General features: G+C 34.4%; 4 protein-coding genes across 5 annotated transcripts in view; 1 reads left to right on the top strand and 3 right to left on the bottom strand.

Annotated features, from left to right (window-relative positions):
* Nucleotides 1-1,304: 1,304 nt before the first annotated feature.
* LOAG_01840 lies at nt 1,305-6,777 on the top strand (the record flags this gene model as incomplete). 2 transcript variants are annotated; one of them, XM_020445861.1, is made up of 7 exons in its annotated part: nt 1,305-2,116; nt 3,347-3,466; nt 3,696-3,861; nt 4,726-4,861; nt 5,016-5,086; nt 5,466-5,559; nt 6,340-6,777. In XM_020445861.1, 7 exons carry the CDS (start codon nt 1,322-1,324, stop codon nt 6,437-6,439), a joined length of 1,482 nt encoding a protein of 493 aa, XP_020303728.1. In that variant the 3' UTR covers nt 6,440-6,777. The 2 variants fall into 2 exon arrangements, with proteins under 2 accessions (XP_020303728.1, XP_020307369.1); XM_020445862.1 differs by lacking the exon at nt 6,340-6,777 and having other exon boundaries at nt 1,322-2,116; nt 5,466-5,745.
* Nucleotides 6,778-7,827: 1,050 nt separating this feature from the next.
* On the bottom strand, nt 7,828-11,291 carry LOAG_01839 (hypothetical protein; the record flags this gene model as incomplete). Its single annotated transcript, XM_003137377.1, has 8 exons — nt 7,828-7,956; nt 8,325-8,468; nt 8,972-9,133; nt 9,542-9,771; nt 9,929-10,065; nt 10,404-10,520; nt 10,634-10,762; nt 11,089-11,291. The coding sequence occupies 8 exons, from the start codon at nt 11,289-11,291 to the stop codon at nt 7,828-7,830; spliced, it is 1,251 nt and encodes a 416-aa protein (XP_003137425.1).
* Nucleotides 11,292-15,382: 4,091 nt separating this feature from the next.
* LOAG_01838 (hypothetical protein) lies at nt 15,383-16,939 on the bottom strand (the record flags this gene model as incomplete). The annotated part of the gene is made up of 5 exons (XM_020445860.1): nt 15,383-15,410; nt 15,753-15,844; nt 16,356-16,493; nt 16,613-16,783; nt 16,867-16,939. 5 exons carry the CDS (start codon nt 16,937-16,939, stop codon nt 15,390-15,392), a joined length of 495 nt encoding a protein of 164 aa, XP_020303727.1. The 3' UTR covers nt 15,383-15,389.
* A 1,740-nt stretch (nt 16,940-18,679) lies between these two features.
* The window catches only part of LOAG_16525 (hypothetical protein), a gene marked incomplete at both ends in the record, with an annotated part of 9,464 nt that continues 3,178 nt past the window's right edge, over nt 18,680-24,965 (bottom strand). Inside the window, 15 exons of the mRNA XM_020449179.1 lie at nt 18,680-18,858; nt 19,110-19,226; nt 19,683-19,925; nt 20,272-20,775; nt 21,027-21,332; nt 21,359-21,487; nt 21,664-21,872; nt 22,108-22,228; nt 22,372-22,446; nt 22,607-22,729; nt 22,970-23,030; nt 23,147-23,239; nt 23,348-23,568; nt 23,766-23,942; nt 24,117-24,299. Of these exons, the coding sequence (XP_020307368.1) occupies nt 18,680-18,858; nt 19,110-19,226; nt 19,683-19,925; nt 20,272-20,775; nt 21,027-21,332; nt 21,359-21,487; nt 21,664-21,872; nt 22,108-22,228; nt 22,372-22,446; nt 22,607-22,729; nt 22,970-23,030; nt 23,147-23,239; nt 23,348-23,568; nt 23,766-23,942; nt 24,117-24,299 (2,741 nt within the window). The remainder of the gene's footprint in view (nt 18,859-19,109; nt 19,227-19,682; nt 19,926-20,271; nt 20,776-21,026; nt 21,333-21,358; nt 21,488-21,663; nt 21,873-22,107; nt 22,229-22,371; nt 22,447-22,606; nt 22,730-22,969; nt 23,031-23,146; nt 23,240-23,347; nt 23,569-23,765; nt 23,943-24,116; nt 24,300-24,965) is intronic.

Raw genomic sequence — 24,965 nt, 5'->3', positions numbered from 1 at the left:
CTTTCAGTTAAAAGTATTTATATACGAATAATAGTTACTTGGTTTAGATGTGGTTGGTTTAGATGTGGTTTTGCACTCGATTATCTCCTTAATCAGTCGCCATTCATTTTATTGCTTGTTTCATCTATGAGTTATATAAAGGTGTTGCTATACAGCCCGTGTAAATCACCAAAAACAAGGTACTGGTTTCGTTTTTTCTTTTTTCTTTTTTTTTTTTTTAATAGAATGCTATGCATTATGACTTCTTACCTGTTTTTTCGTCTCATTATATTATGATTCAGAAAAACAGTTTTTATATTGCCACCTATATAGTTTGGCTATGCCCTGATTTCTGTGGTTTACTTCATCCTCAAATTTCTCTGGTCCACTTAGTCGGTATACAAAATTTTATTCATTTGCTCAATCATAACAAAAAGATAAAAGAATAAAAACGAAACCTGTAAGTTGTGATGTTTATTAGCATCTCGTGTTTATTCGAATAGCCATAGTCTGAATCACAACACAGTCTCGAACAATTTCAAGAAATTTATTCTCAACTGCATTTGCCAATTTTAAAGTCCTTCATAATGTCACTTTTGTCATATTTAATTCTCCGTACATTTCCGTCATAATTTCTGTTCTCGCTATTCTTCCACCAATCATATAATCAACCATCTTAGTCCATTGATCGTAAAGCTTCGTGAATCGATATACATATTATATATATATATATATATATATATATAATTCTGTTCTGTATAATATCAGATGTAGTACAAAAGTTAATTATAATTCGCCTTATTAATTCAGATATAGGTTCAATTTATTTTTCAAAATTTGTGAAGGCAAGCACTGACTCAAACTTGTATTATGTTACAATGCATTTGTTATTAGGCTAAAACAGCTTTTTTAATTCAAATTTTTTTGCAGGTGAGGATTCCATTGGTTTGGAAGAGAAAACGTTTCTTTTGTTTGGTAATAAAATCAGGAAATATAACGTCAGTATTTTGATAGATATCGGTTAGCTGGATAGCAGTTTGTGATGCATATTTTTACCCTCCGAACGACAATTATTGCTCTGGTCCTGTTAATAAAACTATGACTACAGCCGTTCGTTTCCTGTTTATTGATAGCTGAGGCACACGGATTTTCCCGTAGCAGTTCTAAAATCGAGCCTGATAACTAACTGATTATCATTATTCAACTTTTTTTTTCTGCGGTGAAACCTTGTGAAAGACAGACTAGACATTTTAATTTATTTTTCTTTATTTTTCTTTGTGCAGTTTATTTTATTGTTGCTGTTACTACAGTACTCATTCTATCCACCGAAATTCACCACACAATGTGGCAGCCTTCTGATGAGATATTGCCCAGTTCGGAATCGAAAAATAGTGTTTGCACCAAATCACTGTTACATAATTTAGTAAAGTCGCGTCGTATTGGAAGTGCAAGCTCAAGCTCTTTGGATCAACAAAGCAATAGTTCGAGCTTGGAATCCATCAAATCATTTGCTTTGGATGGCAATCAAGCCTTATCTACGTCATGTTCCGAAGATTCCTTCGAAATGTCCGGTACAACTTCGAGACAAACTACTGAAGATCCTTCACAACTATCGCATCAGAGTTTGAACTTGACACCCGGTTTTCTGGACTCAGAAAATCCAGTGCAACCATCGAATATACCATTCGATTATCACGATCAAAAATCCTCTGAATGCAACAATTCAGATCAGATGTCGAGAGATAGTTTAGAACCATGTAGCTCGTTGGAAAAATCCAGTTCACTGAAAAATATAAACTTTTCAACAAAAAAGAATCCACTAACCTTAACAAGCTATCACCTTGACCGTTTCAATAAACTAAATGATGTCCAAGAGATTTCTCGGGATGAGGTAACTGTGAATCGAGATGGAGCAAAAATTACCGAATCATGGCCTATGCATCATGCCCTCCCAGGTACATGGAAATGCAAAAATTCCATCAAAAGGGATAAAGCTTCTTTGCGGGAATTTATCGACAAGGAATTAGATAATTTAGATACATGTTTACCACAGCTGGATTTTAATAAACTTGAAGAAAAACTGAGTTGCGCAGCAATGGAACGAATAGTAACGGAAAGAAAATTACTTGGTGAACAGGTTAATTTTAGTTTCTCATCTTGGATTCATCCTAAATTATTTGTAATATCAGTATTCTTAGTTATTGGCATATTCTGCATGATATCATTTTTTTGAGAGACTGCTTACAAGTTATTACAAAAGGATTCATAATGAAGCAAAACTGCCCATTGTTTATGTAACCATAAACTGTACGACAAGATTGTCTCCAAAATCCACTCCCAAATCAATGTAATGCCAATCATATTGTAAATGAAGTCAGCATTTTTGTTGTTGTTTTGATAAGACACTGTATTAATTTGTTAGGCAGTTTCTAAATTAATTTGACCCGACTCATTTTATATGAACTTGGCAAGGCAGTTCCAATAATTTTAAAAACCTAGATGATCTTAAATGAAAATTCCAGACTAAGTTTATATTATTCCTTTTTTGCTATTTTAATTCATTCCTTTCCGAATGAAGTAAATATACTTTCTTTCAAAACAAAAATCGTACTAATGCTAGCAGGAGATAGTTGGATTTAGCAGTTCTTGAAGTTTTTATGGCACTGGATTTTTCATGCTTAAATTACCATTTTGATTCGTGCTTTTATTGCTCTATAAGTGAATCCTTTTGCTCCTAGCTGTTTTTAATAATTGACATTTTGAATTTTCATTTACTTCATAAATCTGAATAGGCTTTTAATGAAGTAAGATGCGATAACAGAGATATGCCAATGGAGTTGCTTATTACACATTTATTTCAATTATTAAGACTATGATATATATATATATATATAACGATGATGCTCATCATAATTTTATGTATGACGTGTACAATATAACTTTAACAGGACTTCTGAAAGTTGTAAAGAGCTATGAAAGTATGAAGTAATCCGCGTAATTGAGTTTCTTAGTGATGGTAATATGTTTTCAATGAATATGACTCTGCACATACTTTTTTCAAATATGTCTTCAAGAATAGTTAACCGTTGAACCTTTCTTTTATGTTTTAATTGTTGAGCTGCAAAGTTCTGCGCTGGGAAAATTATTTTCAAGTACTAGTTTTAGATCCATGAACTATTAGCTGGAAAAAACTTAAACAGGCAGGATAGACAAATAATGTTACAAAAAGTTTTATTATCATTGTACAATAATAGATGATCCTAGTGTACAATTCTTTCATTATATATAATTTCTTTCTTTATATGTAATTAATACAATCCTTTTTCACCCTATTTGAAATTTTTACGGTAAATGTGACTGTTGGTAGGTACGTCGCCGTTTAGCACTTCAAGTGGACCAGTATACAGCAGAACCAGCACCACGAGTTTACACAAGGCCATTGAAGTCAAATCTCGGATTTCGCTTGCAGACAGCCATGAATTTGCAGGTGATTTTACAATCTTGAACAGAAATATATATTATGTGGAGTCGATTGGACCGATTTTGTTTTAAATAGTTAGAAGGGTGTTTATTTTTCCTAATCTTTCCGAAAAATATGCTCTCTATGATTTTTCATATTTGTCTAATAATTATTCCATGGTAACAAATTTTTCCACATTCTTTATAAGTGATTTGCCAATGAATCTTATTTTCCAATATTTTTACGTGTTTATTAGGTCTGCTATATTAATGATCTGAAAGATGAAGAAGAAGACGAGGAGGAAAGTTCAGATGATGGCTTTTCTATGCCCAAATCGAAGTCTGCACCGAATCTACGAAGTTCGGTGATCGATGGTTCCAATTTGAATGCTTCGCAGTTACGTCAAGTTATGTCGACGATAGGTAAGAATATATATGTTGGTTCCAAATTATAAAGTCAGTTTTCATCGTAACTTTTCATCAGTTTTCTATCATGCAAAGTTATTTGCTTACTAATATATGGAAGTTGTTTCTGCTTGATGCTCCATACGAATTGACTCAAAAATGCCTCCTTTTAAATTTCATCTCTTTTTTGCCGAAACAGTTTGGACAAACAAACAAATTTCTACCCTAATAAGCTCTATTATTTTTGTGAAATCTTTGACACTTTTTGTTATAAACGCCTTTCTTATCGGTTTATTGTTCATTGTGCTTCCTGTAAACTTCTGTTTGGTTTGTTTATCTTTCCTGAAGTCCTTAATCAGTATTTTGAATTCTTCGTTGATCTTTTACTGCATTTCATTAGGGTTGCATGGGTGGTGGTCTGTAGCCGGGTGGGTTGGAAAGATCAGAATAACATCGGGTTCGAATGACCCAGTGCCGTGACAGGGTAGTGCCAAGAAGTCAAATTCCTGTGAGAACGTATAAATTCAGCTTACAGGGCTAAATTCTTGGTAAAAAATTGCTGTCTTCGTCGATCCTTCGCTGCTTGTAATTCAAGGCAGCGGAAATTTGCCACAAAGACACAAGGCTGAGCAAAATGTCAAATTCGGAACTCATTGATTCGGGATATGAGAAAAATGAGTGAACATCGGATTTTACAATCTTGTGACATTTCCCTCGTTTTTATAGAAGACCAGATTATTTTGGATAGCAAATAGAAATAAAACCGGAAATGTAGCGCGTTTAACAACTATTTTGCTCTTATTTCCAGCATATCTATTCCTGTGGGGCGATCTTTTTAGTGGTGATAAGTACAATTGCACTTATTTTTTGTTAATTATGCAGAAGAAAAACGACAAGTTTTGGAAGAGGAGACCAAAATGATGCTTGCGAAGGCGAAACAAGCTGCGAGGATGCAGATGGAAATCGAGAAACTTAACACAAATCGATTTACCACAGCTATCCCCCCGAAAGCTTCTAGGTTATCATATAAATTTCTCTTGCCTTCTAGAAATGCAAATTTTTAATTTTCTCCAAATTACATTTCTTTATGTTACATTTCACGACTGTCTTGTTTTTCAAAACGCTTGTAGTTTTGCAGAACCTACTTTAAAGCACATGAATTGAGTTTTCAGGTTGCAGTTATCGAAGATGACACGTCAGCAGCTCATTGAAATAAGTAAAAAGATTAGCAAGCGTATTAATGGTACTTCTTTTTAAAAATTTGTTACCGTGAAAGAGAGTGCAATCATAGCGAGCAAGACGGTGCAAATTCGTCAGATTGTCTGAAGATATTAAAAAAAAAATATTAAAAAGTGATTTAAAAAAAGTGAATACCTTTTTGTCATTAAAGAAATAGGCCATGAAAAATTTCTGACAAAGCCTAGAGGGCTATGTAGATAGAGTTAAGGCTCTGCTTAGCGAACTTAATGAATATAGTATTTTATTCTGTGAATCATTATTTGCGACGATGAAACTCGATGACTTGAGCGATTAACTGAAATGTATTTGTTTTTCATAATTTCAGTAAAATGACACCACTAATTTGTTCAGAACAATTAATTATTTTATGCTACTGTTTGTAGAAGAGAATGCGGAATTAATGAGGCTACTAGTTGAAAAAGATTCGTTGTATATGCAGCAGGACTCGATGCTTGTCGATATTGAAGATATGTTACAGTAAGTTATTCCCAGTAATTCAGCAAGATGCCCTTCATGGTACTTGGTACTCCAGATATATTAAATTGTCTCTTTTTGTAGTGGTGTTATAATCTGTCTTCTTAATGCCGTCTTCCACTGAAATCTGATGCTGCAAACTTTCCCAGGAATGTAACATCTTTTAGATATTATTGTGGTCTTCCCTCCCATTAACTGACAGTAAATTATTGTTCACTTAACTTAAATTGTCTCTAAACTTAAGTTAGTAAGTTGCTTTTCAGTACATTACCAATCTTTACATTGTAACATTTTTCCAAGTAGATTCTGTAGAAATTGCAGGAAATAAATCCCCCTATATCAAAAATCCTGAATGTAAAATTCGTGAAAAATTGTTTAACGATTTTCATTGGAAGACGGCGAATGAGAAAAGAACTCAACCTTATTTATTTGTGAAAGACTGAAGGACCTCATTATAACTGCACTGTTTTCATTTTGGCTATTTTACTGCAAACTTAATGTATAACGCTCTTGTAATTTGATGTTCTTAAATCATAAACATTCATTGGAAGAACTTATGTCTAACCTCATTTGGGTTGGAGTTATACTATGATGGCTCTTGAGATGTTCTTATACTGAGACATAATAAATTCATTTCGTTCCTTCCTTGTGTTTGAGGGGCATTCTTGCTTTCATGTTATTTTGTTGGCATTTTTTCGCTTTTTCATTTTATTCAACTTTTCTTAGCATTACTTCGACCTCCTTTTCTGCGATTTCATAAGTTTTGGAAGAGCTACGTTTCAGGCATGAGAGCAGCGCAGAATCGCTGAATTTGCCCGATTTTTTGAAGATACAAGCAAATCCACCTGTTGTCATGTCTAAATTTCGCACTTTCAAGGGCTAAATTTTTTTTTATATTTCTCTTCATTTATCACTCACTGCGGTGGTGATCTCAGGAATTAGTACTCGTAAGGAAGTAACGACTTGCTACTTAATCGTTATGCCTCATTCAAAGTGAACTCAGATCAAGATTAATTCTATTCAGAGCACTGTTACAGCCGTTGAAGTGAAGAACATTATAGCTTTAAATACTGTCTTGAAAACTTATTATTTTCCCTTAATCGTCTGATGCATTCATTATAACTAATAGTTAACACTACTACTAACCGGCTCTTTAATGTGTAAATCAATACCAGATAATCAGTTTTCGCTTTTTCTTATAGTTTTCTTCTTTTCTAATTTTGCATTTCTTAATGCACATGCTACTGTTTTCTTTCATTTGTTCTAGTAAAAAGCGTAAAAAGACGTTGAAATGGTAAAGTGCAAATTGGTTAGTATTGGTGAATTAAATTTGGTAGTGATGTCCTTCTGTATGTAGCCATCATCAAATTTCTGATTCCAAGGTGCTTGAGGGAGAAAAAAGTTTTCGTTTGCGACTTTGTTACACTAGCACAGAAATTTGTCCTATTTGCTTTCAGAACATTTGATCAAAAGAAATTAAATTTGATTGCTGCCAACCACAAATCCAGTGAACTTTCCTTGCGGTCTTTTCTTCAGTTAAACTTAGAAAGTGAGGCTACAAAATTGGTTGCAATTCGAAAAACACTGTCATTTCTTGTTCCCCGTGCTAGTTAACCTTTTTACTGAATCATCTTGAATCATTAACCTGTAAACATGGAATTTAATTTACTACGAAATTTGATTGTTTTAGTAACCGATAATTTTTGTTATTGCTGTATTGTTCCATACGGTCAAACAATAACAGAAACTTATCTTTAGGGATGTAACGTTTTGAGTGTCTTTTGATTAGATAAATTTTTGTCGCATATTTTTCCATTTTCGATCAATGTAGCAGTTTCAACATCCCGTTTTTTACCGCTGACTTTCTATTTATAAATATCTCTAGATGTCGTCCACATCACAGCTTCCGAGATTTTTATTAAGCAAAGTGATAAGGTAACATAAACATGAGAACTTTTTGCATTAAGGCTGAAACCTCGACACACTCTCGTTTATGAAATTATGCCAACCTCGGTGCTAGTATTCGAACTACCAAATATTTTAAAGGATTTTTCTCACCATCGAAAATAGTTTTCATAATTTTCGCTTATGGCAATAAATTTTTCGCTAAGAAACCCAGTGATGCACAGTAAAAGTCACTGGTTATAATATGATTAGCTCAGTATTTTAGAGATTCTATTTACTGTTGCGAAGTGTAAAAATTTCATCACTGAACTGCAATGCATATAATTGGCTGAAAAAGTTGATTATTGCTAAAAAATCAGAACTAGATTATCGGTCGGCGGTTGAATTACCAGTGCCAGTAGGATCGCCAATATTTGGATACACTTGTGGGCAGGTACCACATATTCGAAGAATCCGAGTTTCACTATTGCAAATAAATGAACAACTGGATGGAGTCTGTAAACAATTTCATACAATTATGAAATCAAATTTTTTAAACCACTGGCTTGAAAATTTATAAAGGAGTGACAACACCCGTGTACCCAATTCAACAATTTAGATACGGACAAAACCATTGAATTTGTTACGTCATTTTTACTCATCAAGTCATGTCAGTGGTGCAGTTTGCACTGTCATGAATCTCGAACTTTATCAGAAGAGAGTGTACCAGCTGTTGATCAAAAGATCTTTTGGTCTGCTTCTACGACTTACCAAATCAAGAGTTTAAGAGTCACTAACATGGTCGCGACTATTTTCTCAATCCAGAGTACAGAAAATATTTCCCGAGGGATGTATATCTTGTTGTTAATACTTTTGATACTCACCTCACAGGTAGTAATGTTGCTCTTAAACGGAACATTGCACTGCCACGGTTCAAAGCTGTGAATGTGTAGTGAACGTGTTGGTTGTCTAATCCATTTCAGTGCTTGTGTCGCTGTTACAAAATATACATCTGAGTTCTTTAACATCTGGAAAAAATCATAAGAATGACTGCTGGAAGTTATCATAGTTATAATATCTAAGATCTGTTATTGAACTGCTGATCAATGAGTATCAATAAGATTTAGAGGTGTCAAAAGGAAGAAAGTAAAGCCTGGACTATTGCTTAAAATTAGTATGTTGTCACAGGATGGATATATGGGAAATGTTAATAAGCAATTCAATTGAATAATGACACCGAAATATGATTAAAACTGTTTGGGAGAAGCCAAGTATGTTCGCCATCGACATGGCTGGAGATACTTTGTTGGATTGTTGGATTTTTTCATCCTAGGCAGCGTCCTGTTGTCCTATTAACAAAGTTCCTCCAATCCTTGTTTTACATATATATCCGCCAATTTAGTGACAAAGTATAAGAAGATGTTCGCAGAACTTCGTCGTCTCTAGTGAAATAATGAAAAGGAATTTCAGTAGTGCTATATCTAACAATTAATTTTCAAATTAAAACAAAAATAAAAGCACGTGAAATTACTTTTTCGATAAACAATTTGAAAGCAGTGATGGCGCCTTCATTTGGTAATGCATTAAAGAAGTCATTATCAGCAGTTAACAGATACGGAGCTCTATTGTAATTGTATGAACGATTGAAATTCATTTCCAACATCTCCGCAACATCCAAAGGAGAGTCATCATGCTATAAAATAAATACAAATATTTTGGAAGTTAATCTCATCAGGGTTATACATACATTCTTAATATCTCTCTCTAAGCTTGCTGCTTTTGTTTTATTTGAATTTTCTAAGAAATTTGATTAATAAAAAATGCAGAGAAAAGTTTGTTGCTTTTTTCATCTAAATGTTTGTTAAACACTCAAATTATTTAATTAACATTCATGATTTCATTCGATTTCAGCTTTCCAGACAAATCAACAGTGTGATTCATTATGCAAATTTTAATCGAAGAATATTCCTTAAAGGAAATCAACGGAAAAGCTTAAGTTATATCTCACTATACTCTTCGCTATCAATATATTTGATTGAATAGATTCCACTTACAGGCGGAAGTAAACGTAGAATAGATGATTAAATAAGGAGAAACTTACACGAACGGCTTCTTTCAACATAGTGAATTCTTTTTGTGAGCTCAGTGCAGTGAAACGATTTATCGGTATTACCCAAATATTTGGATGAACATTCTTCGGACATTGCCTTGATGAACACTTCCAAGCTATGCTATATGCTAGTGTTTGTGGCCAATATGGTCCACCGCTTGCACTCATTGTATTATCATAAACAAAGCCAAACTTTTCCATCACATCAAATTGATTATCTCCTGAAAATCTTTACCTTATCCTTTTTAAGTGATCATTGGACGATGCATCCAACTCCCCCACATTTGAAGTTAACGGATGTTCATCAGAGAGTATGATAATGATGCAATCAATAAATATAACTGATCCATAATTGTAATTGATACTTTCACTATTTACCTCCCAGCTCGAGCTGTGGTGCTCGTACACCAATAATGTCTGCTGCGCTTGCATAGCTAAAATGTTGCAGTGCATCACGCATCCCAACCATTTCTTTCTTCCAACGTTCCATTGTTTCCTCACCCAAATTTTGATGACTAAATAAAAAGTTGAATATTTTATGATATATTTCCACCGTTCTTTACCATATTTAAAGGAGTTGATAAAAGTAAATGAATGAACTGCTTGTTGAGCAGCAATAACAAAGCAAACAATGGAAAGGAGCCAAAAATAAAGATCCTGCTGGCGTTGTTTGCTATTCAAGACAAAAGAACTTGTGTCTATCATTCTAAATGTTTTTAGCAATTAATTAACCAAAATTCAAGATGACTATTTCTCCCCCCAATTAATGGTATCTACTTGTTACTTCCAAAACATTTATTACATTTTATACTTCTTGACTCAAATTTCAAATTGTTGACTAGCCAAAACCCACGTAATTGAATTCACTGCGACTTCGTGACCATTGCTTATTAACCATTGAGTTTGATCATAATTATTCCATTCATTGGACACAAAAAAGGTACCCTTTATGGGACAGCCATTCGGATTCCTGAATAACGTCACGACAACTATCGAAGTAGAACTAGAAAGCACAAAATTGCAGATCGAAGTTTCATTTTCATTTAAGAAACTACTGGTTACTTAAACAACAAATTTGGATACCGGTACTTCCCACTGAACAATGATTTGTACACGGCGAATGCTCGATCAGTTACCGGACCATCGAATGTTAAGAGAACTATTTGTGGTACATCTCTTGCCAATAATCCTCCAGGAATCTCCAATCCCGATCTTAAAGTGGGACGAGTTATGGATTTAAGTCTTATCTCTTTTAAACGTCTACTTCGTAGTGCTATCGTAAGCTTTCATCTTTATTTTACGCTCTCCTTTTTTTTTGCTCTCTCCAAAAAATTCCCTTTTCATAATTTGTTTTTTACCAATCAGAATTCATTTTCTGCGCAGTTCTGTACCAATACCATTCAACAGATTGATTAATACTCATATTTCTTAAAGCCATTATTGATAACTGATTATATCATCGGAAATGTTGGACTATGGTTTTGTGGTCAATTATTTCTTGATTAAAGTGCAAATGAACATGTATGTTATACGTTTACCTTGAACAGAAGCAGTTAGGTAAGAGACATGAATCAATCGCTGGACAATCCTTTAGTGGTTGCCGATTGGAAATGAATATCGGAGAAGTGACCGTCGTTTTTTGTAAGTATCCTGGCTGACCTATCAATGAACGAGTAAATGATAGTTGCGTCGATCGCAAATTTAATCGCTTGTTTCTGTTGTACTCACAGGGCATATGCATTTCCCCTCCATAGAAAGTAACCTATCAAAACAAACTTTACCATTTATGTATGTTACGCCAAATAACACTGCAACACATTGGATAAGAAGTGTTACTATTTGATTCATGAGTGAGTAGGTTAGAGAGTGGATTTGAGGTGAAAGTTCACTTCAAGAGTAGAAAAAATTGATGACTTCAGATAACGCATGCAATGTAATGCAGAAGTTGCTATCATTTACATTTGTCAATATGCCACGGCACTTTCATTCAGTCAAGGTGGTAAATTTAGCTTTATGAGTGGATTGGAAAATAACAGATTAAATATGCAAACCGTTCAGTATGGATATGCATTGCAATGTACTGATTAAACAGCCATACAACATGTACTTAGAAGTAACGAGAACCACGCTGCACACATTTCCAGAATCAACATTACTTCAGAAGCTAGAATGCGTTGAAACTTAAAGATGAACATTCTAAATTATACACAGTATACAGACATTCTTAAATATGAATATAAAACCTAGCGCAAATTTCACATCAATGCTTTTGGCAATCAAACACTTACCGACAAACTAATCGATTTCGATAGCGAAAAAAAAAAGAAAAAAACAGCTTTTCCAAAATTTTCCTCTGGCCTAGTTTAATGCATATTTTCTCTATATATCCCCAAATTGGACCTGATTTCACAGTTTCTAGATATGTTTATCCGGTTTGTTGTTTAGTGCATTCTTTTAGACAAATATCATTCCCTTGCTCATAAATGAAAGTTGGAAATTGGCCTACAATCGATAGCCTCTGGTATACACAGTTTTCCTTCGGGCTATCAAAAAAAATGGCTGGAAATTTGTTAAAAATTTATACGGTCAATGCGAAATACCAATTTTAGGAGAAATTCTCTGCGGGAAAACTTGCTTAAATGCTGTTTGAATTACTGAAGTTGATCTTCGAAGATATGTAAACTTCTCGCTGAAATTTCAACAATGCACACAATACTCCTTAACACAACCCCAACACGAATCTTCCATACAAATTTTGCTCATTTTATAATTAGCTGGAAACTTGCAAATTACCTTCGGCAACTTCGGAAATTCAACGTTCTACAAAATAGCATTTGGATTAGAGATAAATAAATACTTCAAGAAATTTAAATATTCTACTTATAACTTCGAGTCAACTACTGAGGTCAAAAAAGAGCTTATCCATTCTCTCTTGAGCTTCTTCAGACTTTACGAACTTAGTATACGAATACTTTGACAGATTGCGTAACCTATTCTTGAAACTTGTACCATGGCATCTGCACCAGCAGTAACATGCTTATGTAATTAATGGGACGCATACAGTATCCCAATATATTACATTCTAATGAAAAGACATGAATTCGATTCCAAATGACAGGAAAATCCTGTCAAGTCTGAAACTTTTAAAGCAGGCAATTGTCTCAGCAGTCATTAAAACTGATGAAAAATACTGGCAGTTTTTAAAATTATTAGAAATTTTCTAATTATTGAACTGCAATAATTTTCAAGATAATCAAAATTACTCGTGTTGGAATGTTCTAGGCTTCATGAAATCTTTTTAGCAGTAAGACTCCTTTACTTCTGTAGACTCAGCATTACTGACTCCTTGTTGTTCTTCCCTTGTAGATTTTCACCTAACGTTGCCATTACTACAAATTCTTGTGGCAATTTGAAAAAGAGACATATCATTACTGCTTCACCTAGACATACACAATATCCACAATGACAACTGAAATTTCGTTGACACAAATTGGTCATCATATATGTCGAGCAAGCATACATTGCAACTTTGCTTATCTTACATCTCTTTCTTCCTTTTTTTACCTCTAAACTGTTGAAAAGACATAATAATTATTGATTAAATATAATTTAAGAATACTACAAACATTTCTCTGATGCTTTGCGATGACAAATGCAACATTGTTGAAGATATAACTGCTCATTGGACAGTCGAGTTGACGAAATGTGACCCATCTGTACATGTTGTAATGTAGCTTGCATCGAGATTATTCTTAGCTGGTTCTCCGAGGATTTAACAGTTTACCCATTCAACTATTTCTTTCTTCACTAAAATTCCAATATAGTGCTATAGTCTCCTTATTTTGCGGGTAATGATTATGTGTTAGAGGATATAATTAATTGGAAAGCAACCAATTAATTAATTAATATATTTCGCTGGGATGTATTTCAATCCTTCCGGACATAGTAAATAAAATGAAGCTAGATTTAAAACTAGATAAATTTCAGAAGGTTCTAACTTGGATATTTAGCCAGGTGCACAAATGCATTTGCCAAACACAAGATGAACCACTTCCACCTTGTTCAATTACATCTATTTCCAAGTTGGACTACAAAACTGGTCCATAACTGGTACTCGTGACGGTAGATTATTAATTTGAAAAGAATGTAAAATTTTGATTTTGAACATTTTGGTTCCCTTCCTATCAAATGCTCTTCAGAAAAACAATGCTAACAAGCTTTTTCAAAGGCTCTCTTTGAAAATTAAATTAATTAATTGCCGCATCTTACCCATTGTAACGCTCAATCTGTTATAACTGATAACTTTTCTTCACCCCTCAAATCCTGAAACAACTGATGGCAAATAAAATTTTTAATTTTTCTTTCCAAACCATTTCAAAAAGGAAATATCATAAATTCCGGCGTCTTGATTGGATAACAGGGCACTGCCCGAGTGAACATGTATACTGGTCCTTGGATAGCCTGCAAATTGCGAACATCTGAGCATGAGGGAATGCAATTTGAATCCAGTTCACTAAAATGATTCAATTTTATACATCTGATTTTAGCGGTAGGAAAAATCACTTTCTTTCAATCGATAGAAAGTTTCTATCAACTGAAAGCAATTGCTATCGATGGAGGCAAAAATATAAAACGGAAAGATAAATATTGACTATGGGAATTCAAAAGAAGAGTTGATGAAAAGGTGGGAATATTCAAATATTTCAAAATTCAAAGGAGTTCAAAAGTTGAAAAGTTGGAGATTTTGTTTTTACTGGGCAAAACTTGCTTGGATAAAAATCGGCTAAGTTTATGATAGGTACTGACCATTAATCATTAAGTATGCTACCTCCGGAATACTGGCAAATGCATTAAAAAGCCATCATCACATATTACGTGATAACATGTCGAACTGTTGGCATTGACGTTGGAAGAAAGACCTGTCAAAGATGGATATTAGATAATTTCAACAGAGAGAGAACGACTGATACATATAGAAACATCTTCATTTCCTTATAAAAGCAATAGAGTATTGGATGTTTTACAATTAAAAAATTCGGCAACACTAGATAATACCGCTGCAATAATAAACACTAAAATAATAAACACTTACTCACAACGGTAAGTAATAATAAACACTGAAACATAGTACGACAGTATGATAACCAATGAGATCAAGTTCTCATACTGATACTTATATTTTATCAAAACCTGAACACTTGTATTACACATACATAAACCGCTATTTTCACAAAAATTATGAAGAAATGTTTGAAACAAATATTGGAAGCTTGACATTTTAAATAATAACATTTGTCACAGTTAATATAAAATTATTTCTCCGAGAGAATAAAGTAAAGTAAAAGTAACACAGGTCGATATAGTTATTTACATTGCTTAAATGAGTTTCATTTAAAATATTTGGTTTAAAATACTCTCTGAATACCATCATTCAAAACGTAATGAAACGGTAACTGATTTAGAGATAGGCTTGGGTTCAGTTCTTTACCGAAGTAGTACAATTCAAAAGCATTTATAACTAAAATGGCCATCGATATCCTTATTCACATGCTTTTGTTCAATCTCATCGTTACTTCTCAAACACCATTTCCAATGGCTTAATGAGTAATTATCAAAATTAGAAAGCTAACTTGTAAAGTCCGAATCAATATGAGTAAATAGAATAGGTCGGGGTCGGCAAATTGGCACACCGGACGTTGCGTACATTCCATTTGGGCATTTGCAAACGCCTTGAACACAAGTAGAGCCACCAATGCACAACATATTTTCAACACACACATGATTTGGGAACACCAGACGATACTGTACCATACACTGACCATTTACTGCTACCTGAAGGTTATTGCTGTCCAAAGATCGTCTGTAAGCAAGACTTTTGCATTTTAAAAAGCGGTAACAAAGGTTAGTCGCGATATAACAGTGGAAACAGACATGTTAAACAATGGGAATGATGTCTATTTAAAGAGCGAAAAAATATTTCGTAAAACCAGAACTCAAGCAAATCTATTTGTTGCGATCTCTGCTGTAGAAGAACAACAGCGCTGCATTTGGGAAATTGTCTACTTTTTGACTGTAAAAAGGAGTAAAACAGTTAGTAAAGAAATTAACATAAAAAATCTGAATATATGTTAGTAAGCAAAGTAGAAATCTTCACGGAATAATAAGTCATTCTCAGTGGATTAAGGGAAATTTATTGACAAACCTGATTTGAAATGCATTTGCAATAATTGTCGATGCATGTTGAACCGCCTGTACATTTCGTATAGCTCACTTCACAGACTTCGCCCGGTGCTCCTGAATGTTAATTAGAAGGTAGTTTTTAGCATCAGTATACTAAGGTACTGTGGGTCTATTTACAGCGATACTCCTTTATATCCAGTATCTAGCTGTACCATAACATGGAGCGTATTGCGTTCGGGTAATGATATTCTGAAATTCTATCTTTCATTTTCACACGTTGAATTCTACCGCGTAAGAACTACTTACTTCGTTTTAAACTTTATGGATATATATCAGGCGGTGTAAAATAGCAGAAAATTTTTCTGTCGAGGAATTCCCACAGTTGTTTTCTGTATAATTTTGTACCATTACATTGAAATGGTCATTCGGACTATCTAATGCTTTCTTAACTTGACTAGCTTTGCAATGCTCATCATAAATTTTCTACTACCCACTTTCCTTCATCTGTTACCAGTCGTTTTGAAAAATTTCTTCAAAAAAAAAAATACAATGCTTTTTCACTTTAGTCGAAATTTTCAAGAACTTCGTGACCTTAGTTGCTGAGAAAACTAATTAAGATATTGACCTTGTGAATTGATGGAAGTGCAGATACCATCGATAATTCGTTCTCCGCTTAGACAAGTGCAAAAACCACTCGCACATATTGAGTTACCTGAGCATTGTATTCTTATGTTATTTTCATCGCAAGGTCCACCAGCATTCACTAGAACTTGTTAAATGACTCGATATTAACGAGTGACCTCATCAAAAGTTTTCGTCGGTAAATAGTCCAGCAAAAAGACGTAATCATTAACATTCGTTAATATCATAAAACGCATTTACCCATCTGTACGTGTTCAAGGGGAACGTAATCTTTACTATATTTTAGTTGATGGGCACTTATTTGCGTTGAAGCGCAAATGTGACCAGTAGGACATACACAGAAGCCTTTCAAGCAATATGTACCATCACGACATATCGTTGGATCAACTATACAATCAGTATTTTCTCCTCCTGGAAAAAAACTGTTAGATTATAAAGGTCAAGGGTGAATAATCGCCATATGGAATGTACAATCATCCTGTAGAATCGCCAACCTATCAAAAGCTTACGAATGGAGAAGCTCAAAGCATTGTCTGAGAATCCAGATAAGCTTCTGATATCTATCATTTTTTGGATCATTAAGTGTTTAGGCAGCTAGTTCAAGTCTCCTTCAAATTGTATCCGTAAATGAGTTTAACAAAGAATAATACAGTAGGCAATGAATACATAATATGCCTGATTATTCATATCATTGATATGCAAATGCTGAAGCATAAGAAAAGATAGTGTTAAAATAACATCCATGTGAATCGAATAGATTAATGTAGAAGTAGCCATAACAGAATGTTATGGCTATTCATCGTTTATATTATGTTGTATTACATTAGTTTATCCATTTCATTTTTAAGTTTTTGCGAAATTCCCTCCCAAATATTCACAGAAAACACCTTTCTCTTCATATTCATGCATATAAGCATCTATATTGAGCGTAGAAAATGCTCAAATTTGTTAAATTTCGACCAATAGATTGGCCATTAAACTGTTCTAATAAAAATTTTTGTACTATTCTAGAAGAAATGTCTTATTTAGTCGTTGTACCGAAATATCTTAAAGTAAAGTAAAAATAAATACTGAGAAAACTTGGAAAAAAAATATTCAATCTGGAACAGGAATTAAGAGCTCAGTATTTTTAAGGCATGCTGCAAGAAAGGCGTTTCGGCAATCACTCCTTTATTTTTGTCGCATCTGATAAAGCTATTGAAGATAGTGTTGAAGGATAGGAAATCAGCTCTCTGTTTCGATGTCTTTGCAGAACAAGCTTATAGTTCAAACTGTCTATGACCTAAAGAATTTTATCACTTCATCTTTCCACAGATTACTAAGGTGAATCAGAGCATAATAGCAGTAGGCATAGAAGTGATTAGATTGCCATATTCAGAAAAGAATTTGTTAAAAGTTTATGCAAAAAATCACTGTACAAACCCTGATCATTCCCAGTGTACCGCTCTTCTTGACAAGAAAACTGCAAAAGTCACACCGACACTTGTCTCGAACGCACTGATTGAATTGTCGTGCACTACAGTAACCACGAAATAAAATTTCTCCTGCGTTAATGCTGTTTTGATAAAATTATCATGCTTTGTTCACGAATCTAATTAATTCGATTTAACTTTAAATTCTCTGAATAAGCCTCCTCTCTACCAGAGAGACTTCTAAGGAATAGCGCAGTTGTAGTTTGATTTAAAGAAAGTCATAGTTACTGTTTAACTTTAAAAAATAAAAAAAATATCACACCTTCCCTTTTGCAAACAAATTGAGATTAAAAATTGCTATTGAATCGAGTAACAATGGAGCACAAATTAGGATGTCAGATCTAATTCAACTTTTTATATTTTGCTTCCCTTCTGCAAGCCTCTTGGAAGATTATTCACAATGACCTGAAGACCATCACGTGAAAACGAGATCGACTTAGTGTTGTGCTTCATAGTTGAGTGAATTTCCCAAGTATTTGTTTAAAAAACTGATGAACTTTAGAAAGTAAAAGTCGCGACAGATAGGTATGTTAAATTGAAGCAGAAATACAAGCATTAGTAGCGCCGATAAATAATTAAGTGTCAAAAGGTCATACAACATAGCACACCATGCAATACAGCACCGCATAGCTGATAATGTCCGGCAAGTGCTATGTGAGCGTGAAAGACGTCCAAGTTTTAATTTCTTAGATCTTACAAGAGTCAACTTTGTGGTGAATCCAAAAGTGCTTTGCTGATGAGGGAAATAATAATGTACACAGTTGCAGTCTAAGAAGTATCTAGGGAAAGCCATAAAATACCAAATTTAAGGCCTAGATTGATTCATTTCAGGATTTTAGGAAGACATTATAGCAACTGATGCAAGGGACAAACTGTTCTCACCACGAAGAGTTTTAGCACATTTATTATCGACGATGTTATTCCGTCCAGGCGGGCAGGTACACATCCCTCGGATACACTTTGAAAATCCAGTGCATATTTCTCCATTAGTACATGGCATCCCTGGACTTGATTCTTAAAAATATGCAAATTGCAGTAAGATCAAAATTTGAATTTTACCGTTTCTCATTCCCTTCGTTCTCTGGATGATGTGTTTAATATATCTTTCTTCGATGTAAATAAATTGACATTTGACTTTTGGTGCATTAAAATATCTCTGCAAGTCTTATCATCCAATTTGCAAACAAGAAATTCTGATTGTGAATTCAAAAATGGAATGGAATGCTGAAAAAATATTATAAAAGATGGTGTAGAAGGAAACAAACCAGTATTCACTGGTATGCAGAAGCCATTTCGAGACATGGTAGTACCTGAGATACAAGAGCACAAACCGTCGGTGCATTGAGCCCAAGAAGGGCATTGCCGGGATGTTTTACATCGAACTATAACAATAGACTACTTCTTTAATAAGAGTTCAAGTTAAGCTGAAAGTGATATGCTTTCAACAATTTTGGAAATTCAGCTAAAAATCGGAAGATTCTCAAAGGAAGACTTAAAGCAAAAAAGTAAATAGGAAGCAATGATTCGAGTAATACCTTGGAGTTTGTTGTTAACGGGACTTTTTCTGTACTTACGCCTTTTCATTAAATTAGAAATATTGTGAATGCGTGAAACACATGTAACCTCAAGCATTACATCACTACATCGATTTTCAATGCATCTTAAACCGTTTGTGCAGTAAGCTTTTCCATTATCATAATAAGCACCCGAGTGCGATGTTGCTAGGTAAATTAATGTTTGGTAAGCTACTGAGGCGAAGTTACTGTTAACAATTAGCACATTGTCCTCTTCTAAATGTCGCCAAATTAAGTTGAAAGATAAATAAAATAAAAACGAACTACCCATCGACGTTACAATTTTAGGCTCTATCTGTGGTTGCGTCGTTGGCCATACTTCTCCCGTACTCCAAACTCGATTCGTTGGAGTTGTAATAACTTTTACAGATGAGATAGATTGAATTGCAGTAGTTGATGGTAGCAGGCCGGTTGTTTGTGAATTTACCGGTAATGTTGAGCGTTCTGTAGGTGTTAATAACGAATAACTGCCGTGCAATAATTTCTCGAACTGTCGCAGGCGACTTACTTAAATTGTTAGAATGGCAAGCAAGCAAGGGAAGAAATATTTATCATGATATGATAAGAAGGATGAACCATCCTGAAACACAACAAATCAATATCCTATAAGAGTCCGCAATCGATATCGCAGTACTCTGTGGTAAATTTCTTTTGTAGAACATTGTGCTTTAAACTTTTGTAAAAAAAAATCAAAAACTTGAATTTCTATAATTCAATTATCATGTCTATTTGTTAGGGTCGTTGGATCTGTGTTTAACCTGAAAGTTCATTGATATTAGAGAAAAATGATTTTTTTTATAAATTTACAAAAACTAAGTTGTTAGTATGAAGCGAAAAGAAGTGTGCAACTTACCGTCCACCATAAATTTGCATTCTGTATCGGAGATGCGAGTGCCAAGAGGACATTTGCAAACACCGTTACGACAAACGGAGAAAAACAGACAAAGTGTTGTTTCGTTGCAAACTCCGCCTGATATGTTTACGATTACTTCAGTTTGCCGACTCCTCGGGATACGTTCAATGCCAGCGTCGATTAGTGGTAAAACTGTTAACATCGTAGAATCAAAGCTTGTCTTATTCGGCTCAACTTCTATCCCTGGATCTACCATTTCATTTGTTATCATTTCACCAATGTTGCTGTTCTCGGCGATATTGTTGCTGATAGCAATAACTGTTGTTGTTATTGTTGGTACTATTGCTCGCGGATAAGTTTCGAAAAATGGTACTGCTCTTGGGACACACTCTGTACTTCCAGATATATCATGTCCAGGAAGGCAAATGCATATTCCATTGTGACATACTGCATTACGCATCATGCACTCGTGATTTGACGTACATCGTCTACCAATACGATCCACTAAGGAAAATGCTTATTAAGGAAGAAAACTGAGGATACTTCTTCCTTTCAGTCTTATTCAGAAAAGAAAATGATAAAAGAAAAAGATGAAAGCAAGTGATTCAAATGTATATTAATGACAGCAAGAGAAGAATGCCCTAGTCACTTTTGCAAGTTCAACATTTACAATAAAAGGAATCCAATGGGCAATTTCACTGTGTGCTTCATATTTTGTTTAAAACACTAGGAATTATTATAGGAAATGAAGAAACCTTTCTTATGTGAAATCGGGAACATTCCCTGACATAGGCCACTTTTCATAATCATATTAAAAGGACAAACACATCGGTTGCTAAAACAGTAAGAGCCGCCTTTGCAGTCATCGTTACTTTCACAACGATTCGTATGGACGGTTACTCGAGTTAAACTGATTATGGAATGGTTCGATAGTTTCCTCAGCATATCCTTACTTTGATTAAGAATTTTCTGTGGCGGAAGTGTGAAAACCGATTGTTCTAAACATAGGTAAATTGAAAGGCTGGAAAATGGCATGCGTATATTCTCATGCTTCATTCTAACTGGAAGTATCATAATAACGATATACCATTAATAAATTTACATCTTCCATTTTGCAAAATACTATCCGCAGGACATCGACATATTCTATCGACGACACTGCAGAATGATCCACCGATGCAAAGCTCACCTCTGCTACAGGGAGAATTAGGCTCAGCTAAAAACAGGAATACATTAAATTGTAAATGAGGTTACAAAATAAAGAAATTTTCAATTTTGTGGTGCTTCAATTTCAGAAATAACGATCGGTTGATTGCTGATGTAAAGAATGAAGAAATACCGATAGAACAACGGACAGGGATGAGGAGCCGTTGAAAGCCAATGGAAATTTACCTTGATAGCTGGTATGTTTCTTAATTTCAGTATCCTCTGTAACACAGTTACCGTCCTTAGATATTTCACCATCAGGGCATAAGCATGAACCATTAATGCAAACATAATTTGATACGCAAGTTTCACCATTAAGGCATGATTCTCCAGGTTCGGCAAATACCATTTGACATCTACCATCCGTGAAAATCTCACCTGCTGGGCAATGGCATCTATAAAATTATTCAGTTTATAGTACTTTGTTAAATGAACAATAACACAGAAGTTCTTTTCAGGCTCTACACTGCATTTATTACCAACTTTTTATCGGTTCCCCAGCTAATATCTTTTTTCGTTCAAAAATACAAAATATATGATTGCAAAATTCTAAAAATTTTGGTGGAAGCCATTCTCCAAATTCTATATTATTTTTGCACCTTACAACTTAAAGAAGGCAAAAATGTTTACCTGCTTGCGATGCATTTCGCACCGGCTATACAGTCGGTATTAGTAATACATATTTTTATTGGTGATATTAGCGTACGAGAAAACATTGATATGCAGGATTGGTCCCGGTATTGATGTCCATCTGAAATGAAGCCATTCTTATAAACAATCTGCTTTAACTCACCGGATAAGGAAGTAAGATGAAACTCCCAAGTGAGATACCACACGGACATGAACATGAATGGAAGGATACTTAATTAGCTCTAATTTTAAAAACCTACAAACCTTGGCAAACACAAAGACCAATATTATGATCGCAGTAAGAGTTTCCTTCACATTGCAAAGGATTTGAGCATTTACCTGTAATAAAATTTGTTATCCAAAACACATAGAAACTTTTCTAAATTCCATTGAGATTTCAATCGATGAAAGCAAACATAACTTCCTTGTCAATCAAATAACATAAGTGGACATTGCTAGAATCTGAATATTGTCTGTAAAGTTCCAAAATGACATGCACCTGTCGTTGGTATACATTGTCCATCACTCGAGAATGTTCCTTGTGGACACTGACAAATCCCATCAATACAAAATAAATCACCATAGCATGTCTCTCCATTTATGCATGTCTTTTCATAGTTTTCTGCAAAGTAAAGAAGTTCTGAACACTACATTCTATTATATTTTATGATATCTCTCGTATCTTTTGATTTTCAACACTCAAATTTTTGATTTCTGAATTCAGTTCTCAGATGCCAAATTCTCAAGGCATCATTTTACCAAGAAAAAATATTTTTACTGATCGACTGAAATCAGTCGCTTATGACATCTCTTGCCACGCGTAAATACGAAACTTAATGAAACAACTAGAAAATGCGCATACCATTTTGGTCTTCTTTACATACACCATTTTGGTTGGTTGTACCAGCTGGGCATAAACAGATCTACAAGCAGAAATTATTTCTTATTTCCAGAATCTATTATTCATTATTTGCATTGCTTTCTGGAAAGTAGAAGGGGATATTATTAATATACGCTGAAAAATATCTCAAAATTGAACCGATTTAGTACATGTTGATCCGCCACTGCAAAATTCTCCGTTAGCACAACTGGCCCCGACACCAGTTAACATGAAGTTACGACACTTCCCATCCTATAACTGCCTTTTAAAATTGAAACATTAAGTATGAGACATTTTAGAATTGATACTGAGGAAATATCAATATTTATTAAGAGCAATGTTATATCTAATAATACTAACCTGCACAACCATACCCACTGGGCATTGACAAATGCCATCAATGCAATTTGCATTTTCGAGACAGATTTGAGTAGAATTACAAGGAGAACCAATGGGAACCTTTCGTTCCAATATACATTCACCGGATTTCGGCAGTGTTCCAAACGGACATCCGCATGAGCCATAAAGACAGCTTGAACCACTTAAACATCGTTCACTTCCCATTGGGCAAGCACTTGTCACTGATAATTAATTGAAATTTTATAAATCCAGTTTTTGAGAAAAAAGTTAACTTATGGAAAAAATTTTAGTTTAGAAAAAACTTTTTTAGATAAACTTGGATGCTTTTATAACAACATATATCTGAATAAACCCATATTTAAAACCGAAAATTCAAAATATCAGAAAATTCTCAACGGATTTAACTCCTCCAAAAGACCTTGTCTGCATATTCCATTGTTACCGACGACATGATCTGCAGGACAATTTTCAGCACACCTGTCACCTATAAACACTTTACCCAAGGAGCAGCGACAAATGCCTCGAATACAAATAATTTCAGCGTCACTCGTTTGACATTGTGATGAGTACTGACATTTCCCTCCTGGTTTAATAGCTAAAAAACCAGAACTTGGAAAGTGATACTTCCTACAGTATAAGTATATCAATTTGAAGTGATAGTGAATTCAAAAGAGTGTTTTCAGCGCCAACAATAGTGCATCACTTTTTTACACTAGACAACGATCATACGAATTAATTTGTTATGCATTATTAGAAAAGGGAAGTATACCTGATATACATTTTCCAACTACTGCAGAAAATGTCATATTTGCTTGACATTGCTCCCCGCATATTCCGTCAATCGGTACAAGCTTCTCAGGACAGGTACACTTATGTTGAGAACAGTATGCGCCATCAGCGGCTGCCGAACATTGTATTGAATGACTGCAACCATTTACACCGGGTGATAGCACTAAAAATTGATAGATTTAGAAGATAACAGCTTTTTTGTCTCCTAAGGCATGTAAAAGGTGCAACCAAAGCATCACATTAGGATAATTCCTTTAAAATTGTAGTTAGTATAACCGTTAAAGTTAAGCTAGGTAATCCCCGTCGGAAAAACTCCGAAAGTCATAATGCAAATTTTCTGAAGGATTACCGAAATTAAAACTATGTTCAAATGAAATTTTCACAATATCCAACAGACGGGGTGACGAAATCTTGTAAGTAAAATTAAAGCACTGAAGAGGATATAAACTAACAATGGACAGCGTAAAACAAAAACGTCGCAGTACCTACACAATGAATAGTGCCAAGGGCTATCCATACCTCTATGATAGCGCCCCGATGAAGCTTACAAAACTTCTCCCTAATCCTTATATATGTATATATGAAAAAATCCCGAGACCGACAGTTCAGTTTTTACAATCGAGCAGACGATACATCCTCTACACTTATTCTCCACGACTGAACCGCAAACAACGACATCTTTGCATATCCGCCACCACTGTACAACAAACTACGATATTCTTTCTATTCGCTAGAAATACATTTCCCGTAACATATTCCAACTCAACGACCTATCAATTAGCTGACTGTCAAATTATTATCGAAGGCAACGACAAGGAATTTGTTAGTT

This window comes from Loa loa, assembly GCF_000183805.2.
Source record: "Loa loa unplaced genomic scaffold supercont3.6, whole genome shotgun sequence".
Classification (NCBI taxonomy): domain Eukaryota; kingdom Metazoa; phylum Nematoda; class Chromadorea; order Rhabditida; family Onchocercidae; genus Loa; species Loa loa.
This window is presented reverse-complemented; position numbering and strand designations above follow the sequence as displayed.